A 12,435-nucleotide genomic window follows, 5' to 3' on the forward strand; every position below is an offset into this window, starting at 1 on the left:
CTAGGATATGACCAGAGCTGAAGGTAGATACTTAATTGACTGAGTTGACTGTTTATGTTATTAGGAAAATGCATGCCCCCACATGTTATTTTCACGTGAAATTAACAGGAATGATACAAACCCTAAAAGCTGACCCACCTTTTCCAATGTGCACTGAGAGAGGCTGTACTCTTCTAGGTTAAAGTCATGTTTCACTGGAGGGAAAAAAAGATTACTAGTAGATGCTTACAATTTATTACCAAGAGGTTTCTCAAAGCCATACAAAATAAAAATGCCCACTATTAATATAAATGGAATATAAGACTGAATAACCAAAAGCTTGGTGAAAGAAGGGAATCATGAAGTCATAGTTGATATAAATGCAAATTAAATTAATCTTGATAAGCGAATTTTCTCATATTACATTTTGATATGTTCTATTACCTCGTACGTGTGTCTCGGGAGACATAAGTTCCTTGAGGAACTACAGAATTGATTGACACATCCTTACACACAAGGAAGATTTCGATCCCACTCCTCTGCCTTTGAAAGGACCCCATGCTTCTGGGTAACTGTCTTCAGCCAGTTTATCTGCTGTACCATGCATTCTATGCTAGGCGTCCCTCTCAGGAAACCCTCATCAGACTGGTCACCAGATTCCCATATTCACAGTTCACCACTCATACATTGGGACTCTCCTGTGTGTGTGACATGCTTGGTACCAGGAACAGAGCAGCAGTGAAAAACAAAACCCTGCCTTTGTGTATAAAACTCTGTATTCTAGTGGCAGGCATATGGGCATTAAATAAACAAGGACTTAAATGTATAATAAAATAAATGAGGATTGCTACTACACAGGATAAATAAATCAGGTAGAGAAAGCAGGAAGTGCCAGCCACTCTTTTTTAACGGGATGGTTGGGGTTGGCTCCAGTTATAAGGTAAGAATTGAGCAGAAACTTGAAAACAAGCTAGAAGTAGTAGAATTTCAGGAAGAAGGATCAGCAGCAAGTGCAAAGTCCTGAAGCCGGAGTACACGTGTCTGGTAGCATTGAGGAAGAGACAGGAAGTCAGGGTGTCCAGAGTGGAGGGAGTCAACTGGGGAATCATAGTTAGACACTTTACAAATGAATTTATGTAATCTTCCTAATGACCCTGCCAAGAAGGCACTGACATTACCCTTCATTTATTTTTTTAAGAGATTTATTTATTCATGAGAGACACACACACAGAGAGAGAGAGAGAGAGAGAGAGAGAGAGAGAGAGAGAGAGAGGCAGAGGGAGAAGCAGGCTTCATGCAGGGAGCCCGACGTGGGACTCGATCTTGGGACTCCAGGATCACGCCCTGGGCCGAAAGCAGGCGCTAAAGCACTGAGCCATCCAGGGATCCCCTTACCCCTCATTTAAAGATGAGTCACTTAGATAAGCAGGGATTCAATAGCTTTACCCAGGGTCTCCCAGCTGGTAGAGAGACTGGCACTGAAATTGGAGCCCTTCGTCCCTGTGCTAGGTGAGAAATACTCCACGACCGTCTGCTGCTGGGATTGGCCCAGTTGAAAGCAGAAAAATGATGATAGAAAGAAAAAAAAAACAGATCATTTTGAGTGGCAAGAAGAGTCATGCACAATGCAGGGGATGGATTCAGGGAGGGACACAGACCGTTAATTCACTGCAGCAAGAAAGCAGAACACACAGCTTGGACGCAGGGAGGCTGATGCATGGGTGGAAGGTTTTCTGTGGCTTTTATTTTACTGGTGAAATGTAAAGCGAGGGCATCAACTGAGGCAGAAAGGCAGGAAGAAGGCAGATGTGTAAGGAAAGAGGAGCAAAGTGGTAATTGAGGACATTTGGTCTGAACGGGTTGTGCACCCACAGGCAACGTAGCCCCCCACTAAGGGGCTTTGTGAGGTTAATGTTATGAATTTACTGCAAAACCAGCCAAGCTCAGTTGTGTGTTTTCTGTAGCTCTAGTCCCTGACCCGAAGATACACCTTGTTCCAGAGAACTGGATTAACCTCAGTTGGGGTTAAATCCCATCATTACCTACCATTACAATTCTTAAAACCTCTTAGAATTTACATATTTTAAAAAAGTGTTTACATATTTTATTTATTATTTTTTTTAAATTTTTTTATTTATTTATGATAGTCACACAGAGAGAGAGAGAGAGGCAGAGACACAGGCAGAGGGAGAAGCAGGCTCCATGCACCGGGAGCCTGATGTGGGATTCGATCCCGGGTCTCCAGGATCGCGCCCTGGGCCAAAGACAGGCACCAAACCGCTGCGCCACCCAGGGATCCCGTGTTCACATATTTTAAAAAGGTATTACACAATTACCTACCACCAAATTATTACCTAATTCTGAACCGATTCTTCAAAAGTTTTATTTTACATTGGCAATTCTTACCTGCCTCTAATTTGCGGAAGGCCTGAGATAGAGGGTAGACATCTGCCAAAGGCAGTTTATAGACCAAGAGGGAAGAATACCTGGGAATACGAAAAAGTCACATTTGACCTTGAGTTTCAAGGGGGAGAAAGTGACCATCAAAATAAATGCTGATATTAACATCAATTTCCTTTGATGAAAATAAAAGTGATGCAAATAAAGGTACGGCTTACATATAAAACAGATAAAACGACCAATGGAAAATTCTTAAAATATCCTTTGGCAGCTGGCTGTTGGAGATACTTCTAGAAATAATCCAGCATAACTGCATTTATGCTCAGTTTATGCAAACCTTGCGCTGTTGTTGAACACAGACATCTAAACTAATCCCTTTGCTCAGTTTCAATTAGGCTGCAATTAATTACTTAATTTAATATTGCATCCTTGTCACCAGAAAGCTAAGGAGAGGGAGATGTGAGGTTAAGAGAGAAGAAGAGCCAGAGGAGATCTGTGGAGGGTACCACAGAGGGTCCGACTGTGGTCCCATGTGAGCTCCAGGCATGAGAAGTTCCTTTCCCCCAAATTTTCCAAGACCTGCTCTGAGCTGGAGATCAGCCTTGGATGGCTGAGGAGGCCCAGATGAGGTGTCCCCAAGTCATCCTGGGGGACATAGCTTTCTGGGTGACTCCGAAATCTCCTGTAAATCTGAATGTCAGTAAATCTGTTTCAGAGGTCCCTAACTTGTATTATGAAGTCAAATCACTTTGAAGTTCTCAGAGAGCATTAAAGAAACCTCTGAGTGGGTAAAGCCAACAAGTTTCTCTGTAATCAGAAGGTCCTTCACCTTTCCTGCTGTGCGGCCTGTGGGAAAAGCTTCAGAATCTCGTTGTGAACCGAAGTCACTTGGGACATTTCCTTCACTTTCAGTTCTAGAATGTAGTCCTTGCCAAGTTTATTTTTCAGGTGTTGGGTGGAGCCGATGCACCTATGGGCAAGATGGAAAACACATTGGAAAAAATATTGCCCCTTCAATTTTTTACATTATTCTCAAATTTCAAAAGTAGGGGTAGGGGGATCCCTGAGTGAGCTGACAGGAAGGGCTCCAGGTGCTCACAGTGATTGTGCCCTTTCCACAGGACATTTCACTTTGAGGGTAAGCACAGACTCCAGAAGGACACTCACCTCAGCCTTCCAGACACCATGATAGCGATGCGGTCACATATGGCCTCGACTTCGGCCAGGTAATGGGTGGTTAGGAGGGCCCCTTTCTCTGTGTTTTTAACGGCTGCCTGGATTGTCTGCCTAAAATGAGCCAAAAAAATCACTGGTGAGAAAAGGGTAGGAACGTCTGGGTGGCTCAGTTGGTTAAGCGTCTGCCTTTGGCTCAGGTTGTGATCTCTGGGTCTTGAGACTGAGTCCTGTATCGGGCTCCCTGCTCAGGGGGAGGTCTGCTTCTCCCTCTCCCTCTGCCTGCCACTCTGCCTACTTATGTGCTCTTGCTCTCTCTCTCTCTATCTGTCAAATAAGTAAATAAAATCTAAAACAAGAGGGGGGGGGTAGGAAAAAAAGAGATTTAGAGGGAGAACTGTAAAGGTAAAATACAGTTCATGAATCACATTTATAAATCATAGTTTTACTAAAAAACCAGAAATGTGAATAGTTATTAGGTTTTTTGATAACATAAAGAAAAATGTTCAATATTTTTAGGTATGCTAGTGGTATTCTAATTACGTTTTTGAAAAAGAAAACTTTTCTATCTTTTGAAGAAACTAATTGAAATATTTATAAAGGGTAGGGTGCCTAGAATTTGCTTCAAATTAATAGGAGAGTGGAGAAGAGGAAGTGGATGGAGGTATAATGAAAAAAATTGTGCTTTATATGGATAATTGTTGAAATAGGTCATGGCTATAATGGGTTCATAAATGATTCTCTTTATATTTGTATAAAATTTCCATAACAAAGTCCTTTAAAGATGTAGGGGAAACTATTAGACAGTCACAAATATGAATTTGGACTGGATGATTTTATTGATTCAAATGGAACATTCTAGAAAGAAAAGTAAAAACAATTCAAAAACTAAGAAAAACTGGATAAGCAAATTTGACAGATTTGGTAAAGGGGAGAGAAAAGTAATGAATTAGGGAAATTATGTAAATTAATACCCTCTAAAAAAAACCAGTTATATATATCTCAATAATTTAAAAAATTAAACTCTAAACCATAAGACCTAAAATTCCAACAAAATATTTAGAGGGTTTTTTTTTATTAACATTAATACCACATGAATATGATACATCAGAGAATCTATGTATTAAGTATTTATTTTCCTAATCCTATGGATTATCTCCACTAAATTAGAAAGGAGTGGATTCGATTTTCCAAGATCAGGGTTGGTTTTTTTTTTTTTTTAAATAAAGAAAAAAAATTTAAGTAAGCTAAATATTCAACATGGGTCTTGAACTCACAACCATGAGATCAAGAGTTGCATGCTCTACCAACCAAGCTAGCTTGGTGCCCCATCCAAGATCAGTTTCTTTTTTAATATTTCATTTTTTTATCATGAAAGACATACAAAGAGAGGCAGAGACATAGGCAGAAGGAGAAGCAGGATCCTCGCAGGGAACCTGATATGAGACTCGATCCCAGGACCCCAGGATCATGACCTGAGCCTAAGGCAGACCTTCAACCACTGAGCCACCCAGGTGTCTCCCAAGATCAGTTTAAAGACATAACTTTTTTTTTTTTTTTAAGACATAACTTTTACATGAAGTTTATACTCCCAGCTCTGAGGGTTATGATAAGGCTCACCACATTTGCTGCTGCCCTGCTGGATCCAGGCCTGTTGATGGTTCATCCAGAAGCAGGATAGGCGAATTTCCCAGGATGCTCAACACAAAACACAACTGGAAGGCAAGAAAAGCACCTTATTGGCTGCCACCCCATCAGCTCTCAGAATAACATCACATATCACACCTACCTTTCTGGTGGCTCCTGCCGTTAATTTCTTCGCCTGAACATTGAGCTGGTCATGCAGTTTGAAATAATCCACCAATCTGATGGAAAACAGGAGTAGAATGTCAAGTCAAGAGAGGATCTTCGGAAAATGTAATCCCACAGAAGAGTGATTGCATTAGAGGGAAGGTTGGCACTATTATTCTGAAACTAACGATCAAAGAGGAAAACTATTTTGGAACATGAAAGATTTTTAATCTCATTAAGAGTTCCAAGGAATAACCAGAATTTTGAATTTGAAACTGAAATGGATGATTATGAATGATTATTCACTCATTTAATGTTGTCAACTCTTCTGTACAATTATTTTTTTAAAGATCCCTCAACCAAAGATACAGGGAATAGCTCCTGTCCCTGCATCCCTGCTCTACTGCTGACATTCCCTGAAAAGGTGCAGACATCATTTCTACCCTCCATTCTTTATTAGTGAACTCATCATCAGTGGAACAGCCTCCCTGCCTCTGGACACAAAGGAATCACATGACCCCTCTTTACCGTGAAATGGCCATGGTGGCGTCCCCTTTCCTCAGCCCTTTGACGGCAGCGAACACCTCCAGATGTTCCCTCACTGTCAGGTTGGGCCACAGCACGTTCTCCTGAGGACAGTAGCCCAGGAAGTTGACCAGGCTGTCTCCCTGATGGCCCGAACGACATCCTTTCACTTCTACCTAAGAAGGTAAACCAGTTTTATTATTATATTATATTATATTATATTATATTATATTATATTTATTATACTATTTATTTTATTTTATTTTATTTTATTTTATTTTATTTTATTTTATTTTATTTTATTTTATTTTATTTTATTTTATTTATTTTATTTTTGGTAAACCAGTTTTAGAAACACATGTAGCCTTTTCTCCAAACTCACACTTAAGAAACTGACATAGAGCTAATAGATAGCTAAATTTTTTGAGCATCAAAGAAACGTTATGAGTGAAATCATATAGTATTTGTCTTTCTCTGTCTTATTTCACTTAGTATTATACCTTTTATAATCTATGTCAGTGCAAGTGATAGAAATATTGAAATTATTATTTGTACACATGAAACTGATATAACATTGTATGATAATTGTACTTCAATAAAAGCTTTTTTATTTTTTTAATTTTAATTATATTTATTCATGAGAGACACAGAGAGAGACGCAGAGACACAGGCAGAGGGAGAAGCAGGTTCCTCGCAGGGAGCCCGATGTGGGATTTGATCCCCAGACCCGGGATCACTCCCTGAGCCGAAGGCAGACCCTCAACCACTGAGCCACCCAGGTGTCTCCCAAGATCAGTTTAAAAACATAACTTTTACATGAGGTACATGAGCTATGCAGGCATCCCAATAAAAGCTTTTTTAATTAAAAAGATATACACACAAAAATTTAAAAGCTAAACCAATAAATATTATAGAGACTCATATATTTACTATAGAAAATTATTTAAAATTTACTAAAAGTAGAGTTTCATAAAGATATAGGCTACATTTATCATGAAATATCTATTTTAGGACTGAAAATCATTCTGTAATTTCTTTCTACCTCTCCAGCCGTTGGCTTCGTGATCCCAGAAATCATTCTAATAGATGAACTTTTACCAGCGCCATTGGGTCCTAGCAATCCCAAAATTTCACCTGAAAGAGACTCACTGATTATCAGTCTGGGAAGTGAATTATCATAAACCTGTTTCTTCAAATCTTTTGAGATATGTACACCCCTCAGTATTATTTTGAAATGTATAACATATGTATATAACCCATGTCACCAGACTATGTTCTTTAACTCTTATAATTATATGAAATATTAGCAAAAAGCTTATGGATTTGATGTCAATAAGTCTTTTCCAGATTACTTTTTCAGTTAAAAATGTGCCAGATTCTTTTTGGTAGTAGATGGCTGATGTGCTGAGTACATGTTCAAGTGGTTCCTAAACTTGGGAAGTCAGAGACATTTCCTTCATCCCAAATTCCCCTACTGCATCCAAACCACCATCATCCTCTATCTGAACTAATGTAAAAGCCTCTTGTCTGCCACTCAAATTTACAAACAATAGCCAATGTGTTAATTTTTCCAAAATGCAAATGGTAATAAAAAGTTAACTAAAACCCCTCTGGTGGTATTCCACTAATTTGGTATAAAAATCTAAACCTTTTGCTCTGTTTCACAAAGTGGTACCCAATTTGGCCCTGCTCTGGTCTTGGACTTCCTCCATTCTACCTGTCAGTGCATCCATTGCTTCTTCGTGCCTTGACCATTCCAAAGGCAGCTCTAGCTCTGAGTCTCTGCCCTCATTCTGGGGGTCCTTATCTCTTTGTGCTCACATATCCGGGCACCTTCTCATCATGCAGGTCTTGTCTTAAATGTTACTCCTCCAGAAAGGTCTTCCCAAACCCTAGGAGAATGCCACCCCGAATCATTTGTGTCATTTCACATATTCGGATGCTCCACTTAGAACTTGCTTATGTGATATCTGTCCATTTTATTGATAAGTTATTGTTGGGTTTTGACCCTCTCTCAGGATGTAAAATCCATGAGGACGGGGCCTTGCCTATTTTTTTGATGATTATATTCCAGTACCCAAAGCAGTCCCTGGCATACACACACACACACACACACACACACACACACACACACACAAATATGTTAAATGAATGAATGCACACATGGATGCTTCACAATGGTGCCTACAACAGAGATGTTCAGTAGGTATTTCTGAAATGATGGTGAATAAAATTAAATGATTCTTCCAAACCTTTTTTAACACACAGAGAGAGATTTCTTGTTGCTATTTTCTTCTTCCTCTTTGAGAAGCAACTTTTCTTCTGACCTGCATACTCTTTGTGTAGACAGCTAGCAATTATGACAGGTTTCTGGAATAGAGGACAGTGTGATTTTCCTTTTAAGCTTCAGAGACTTTATGTTCCTATATTCTCATGACTGGGAACTTTCTTACTCTATGTCATAAAACAATGTATATTTTAATTTCATTTTTCGATTTTTTAAAAAAGACTCATTCATTTATTTTGAGAGAGAGAGAGAGCACGTGGCAGGGAGGGGCAGAGGGAGAGGGAGAGAATCTCAAGCGGATTCCATGCTGAATGCAGAGCCCGACAAGGGGCTCGATCTCACGACCCTGAGATAATGAACTGGGCTGAAACCAAGAGTCAGATACTTAAAGGACTGAGTCACCCAGGTGCCCAAAATAAAGGACATTTTAAACTGACAGTAATCCATATTGCTTGTTTCAAGTGTAACCTGCATTCGTTGATGTCAGCAATATCTCTAAATCCCCTAAATCTGGGACACCTGGGTGGCTCAGCGGTTGAGCATCTGCCTTCGGTTCAGGGTGTGATCCCGGGATCCAGGATCAAGTCCCATATCAGGCTCCCTGTGAGGAGTCTGCTTCTCCCTCTGCCTATGTCTATGCCTCTCTGTGTATGTTTGTCTCTCATGAATAAATGAATAAAATCTTTAATTAAAAGAATTAAAATAAAATAAATCTCCTAAATCTATCTTCTAAATAAAAGAGTATAGCTTCATGGAAACTGGCCTTCCCAGAATGATCTAAGCTCATGAGCACATCATAACATCTAAGTCAGATAAAAGAATAACCCTTCAAATCTCAATCCTTATTCAGCATTTTATAACAAATCTCACGTAAATTCTCCAACTTATGAAATTCTTGGTTTTGAAGTTATAGCTCTACTTATCAAAGCCCATTTTTTCCTCAAAAGAATGATAAAACCATTATGTTCGCTGTTCTTCTTTGAGCTTCCAGGACACTCCAAAGGAGAGCCTACATATTTAAGAATTATGAAAATGCACCAAGCTCCAAACTTGCAAAATGAAAACCAGCATATTAACCTCGCTTCTAGATAGTTCTTGAATTATAGGTCCCTTAATGTCCATTTTGTCACTTGCTTTCCTACCTCATCTGCTTGTGAAGTGGTCAGGGCAGTTGCTGCTCTTAATCTTTCTGCTTTAACATCTTCATCCTCATCAACAGGTTCTTCTGGATTAGGCCCAGCACTTCCACTTTGGGGGGAAATTCTGTGGAGAAAATGAAATGTAGGACATACGGGTTTTTTCATTATTGAGGAGGATGCCCCCTAGATCAGCTTCTCTGTGATTTCACCATCATCCTTTTTCTCAATACATGGGTGATGATAATGGCCCTGTGAATACTGCTTCTGCTTTTCCCAAGAATTCCCGTCCCTGTCACCAGAAATCCTTTCTTGTTGTTGTCATTCTTCCAGTTAGAATCTTTGACCCTTGCCAAATTGCTAGCAGAGGCTGCTGCTTCTTTAAAAATCAGGTCACCTACATTTTCTCTGTTGACTCTGAGCCCATCTTAATTAATCACACCCGGCATCTGCCCTCACCATCTTTTACCGTTCACCCTTCCTAGAGCCCCTGTATAATGTCCATCTTATGAAACACCCTGAACTACGTTAGGTTGCTCAACCAATTCCATTGCATCTCCTCTGTTCAAGGATGTATGATCATCATAGATGGGAAATCGGCATATTTGAGTACTCCTTAAATTTCTGAGGACCTGAAAACCTCCCTCCGCTGGTTAGTGGCAGAGCTCTGGGAGTCCTATTTCCAAGCAGTAAGCCAACAACCCACTGACCATCATGAAAATCAGCATGCTGTTTACGTGGTAAATATAAATCCACATTAACAGGTCCGTAGTGCAGGTCATGAAAATACGATATTAAGTTCGAAACTAAGTTTTTATCCCAACCTGAAAATGGGATCCTTTCGCATTATTTTCTTTCCACATTTTGTTTCCATGCATCTTAGGATAAAAACAAATATCAAAGCCTGCAAGTAAGGCTAGGAGCAAAGAAAAACAGTTATATATAGGCATAAGTTCACAAATATCACTTAAACATCTGAATTAAATTGGTGGCCTGGTCGTCAGGTGAAATACGTGTGAACTATTCTTACAAATTAGGGGAGAAATCCAGCTGGACAGGTCCAGGCCATCATAATTTCTCATTAGAATATTGCAACACCTTGCTACCCGGTCTCCTTCCTCTTCTTCCTTTGCCCCAAACATCTATTCTCAACACAGTCACTAGAGTTACTTTTTTAAAACTTTTTGAAAGTCTGATCGTAGTAGTTTGCTTAAAACCCTCCAAAGACTCCTCGGTTACTCAAAGACAAGTTAAAGTCCTTATAACTTTATAGTGACCCAGACTGCTCTGTGTAGCCCATGCCATCCACCCTGCACTTTACCCCGTGACTTCTGTGACCTTCCCTTGTACCACTCTTCCCTTGGTCACTCTGCCACAACTACACTGGCCTCCTGGCTGACCCTGGAAAAGCCAAGGTCACTTGTGCCCCCTCCTACTGGAATCCTCTTCCCCAAGCTATCTCTGTAGCTTTCCTCCTTGCCCCCTTCAGATCTTTATTTCTCAATCAGGCTTTTCCTGACCACCCATCTGACACAATACATATTATTTACTTAGTTTATTATCTATTATCTTAGTTTATTATCCTTCCACCATGATATAAACTCCATAGGGGCAGGGATTCCTGTCCATATTTGCTCCTATGCCTAGAAAAGTAGTGACACATTGTATTCAGAGACAATAGCTTTCTTCAGCCTAAATATACCAACATAATCACTTTTTCCCTTTTATTTCAATATTCAACTTTGCCCCTTTTATCTCCAATTCAAAGGATTTAAGTTATATTGCATCTATATTTCTTACAAGCTTTCTCAAATTTGCAGGTGGCAATAAACAAGATAAATGAACATGAAAATTAATTTCATATTACATTCTGGATCTACACAGTCCACTTATGCACATAAAAACTAACTCATGATTTGGAATCATGTCTGAATTGTCTTATTCTGTATCTTATCCTGAGACTATATTAAAAGCTTTCAAAGTTGGCATACATCAGACAAAGCCAAATAGTTATTATAGTAAATGCTAACCATCAAAAAATATAAAATATAAAATAAAATAAAATAAAATAAAATAAAATAAAATAAAAAAGGGAGAGATAGAAAGGCTTTCTTACTATTAGGCATACTAGAAAATCAACTCCACTTGGGTCATATCTGTGGTTTAGATATTCTAGCTCGTAAGTTCTCTGTAAAGACAAAAAGAAAAATAGCTAAATACAAATTCATCATCTTTATGATTTACATTTAAATAATATGGAATTCCACATATTGCATATTTCCCTCCTTAAGCTTGATTCATCTATGTGCACTGGTGACAAACAATTCCCTGCAGAGAAGAAAGGGGACCCCCTACTCAATGCTGTCCCTCAGTAAACAAATAATTTATGTCTGTTCCACTTTTCCAATTTTTTTCTTTAATCTTTGGTCTAAGGTTTTCTTCAAGTTGACTGAAAATATAACAGAAAGAGGAGCCTGCAGTGTGAAAAATAATAGGGAATCACAATATTTGTCCTAAATACCCCTCACGAGGCCTTTCGGGGCCCCCTCCTACCCTGGTGGTGACTCTCCCACCATAATAACTAGTCCTATCATGTTATTCTTTCTTCATCAGTCAATGCATTCAGAGAGTGACTCATCCCTCCTAAGAAATGTATGACAGATCTAGGTTAATGTACTTCCCTCTGCAGGTCTGTTTATATCTTAGGGGGAAAATGCTTTAAGCAAAAGAATGAATTCCCAGTTGAGAATTCTAAGTGTGCTCAATTTATGGAAAAGTGCTTTTGCAGGCAAAAAGCTTTCCCATATCCCCAAGAACACAAAAGATTAGGGCAGTTTTCTCTACTTTCTTTGAAGTATCACTCGGGATGATGTGGGTTAGAGTATGTGTCTGGCTGAGCTCTTGGGTTCATCTCATTGGATACTTCTTTCCATTTGGATGGAAATGGAAAGAATGGTCCTTCCTGCTTCAATGCCTTTGCTTCCCTCCACAGAACACACTTACCTTCTGCTCCATTCTCCTGCTAACTGATTCTGACTCATTCTTCAGGATTTTTTAAGGATTGCTTACCCCAGAAGAATTCTCTGACTCTCTAGATCGTGTTAGCTGTGCTTTGTATCCTGCCCTTGGCATTTTGCCCTTCTT

General features: G+C 39.4%; 1 protein-coding gene across 4 annotated transcripts in view; it reads right to left on the minus strand.

The window, feature by feature from the left end:
* Positions 1–12,435, minus strand: part of ABCA6 (ATP binding cassette subfamily A member 6) — a 61,273-nt gene that overhangs the window by 2,046 nt on the left and 46,792 nt on the right. For 3 of the 4 annotated variants that reach the window (XM_041724837.1, XM_041724836.1, XM_041724838.1), the window contains 12 exons: positions 11,408–11,479; positions 10,116–10,207; positions 9,298–9,418; positions 8,121–8,238; positions 6,911–7,002; positions 5,872–6,044; positions 5,342–5,417; positions 5,173–5,267; positions 3,547–3,666; positions 3,209–3,349; positions 2,386–2,465; positions 139–194 (listed from right to left, as the gene is read on the minus strand). In XM_041724837.1, the coding sequence (XP_041580771.1) occupies positions 139–194; positions 2,386–2,465; positions 3,209–3,349; positions 3,547–3,666; positions 5,173–5,267; positions 5,342–5,417; positions 5,872–6,044; positions 6,911–7,002; positions 8,121–8,238; positions 9,298–9,418; positions 10,116–10,207; positions 11,408–11,479 (1,236 nt within the window). Of the gene's footprint in view, positions 1–138; positions 195–2,385; positions 2,466–3,208; positions 3,350–3,546; positions 3,667–5,172; positions 5,268–5,341; positions 5,418–5,871; positions 6,045–6,910; positions 7,005–8,120; positions 8,239–9,297; positions 9,419–10,115; positions 10,208–11,407; positions 11,480–12,435 lie in introns of those variants that run through there. The other variant, XR_005983070.1, reaches the window with a different exon arrangement.

Source organism: Vulpes lagopus, chromosome 12 (genome assembly GCF_018345385.1).
Source record: "Vulpes lagopus strain Blue_001 chromosome 12, ASM1834538v1, whole genome shotgun sequence".
In the NCBI taxonomy this organism is placed as follows: domain Eukaryota; kingdom Metazoa; phylum Chordata; class Mammalia; order Carnivora; family Canidae; genus Vulpes; species Vulpes lagopus.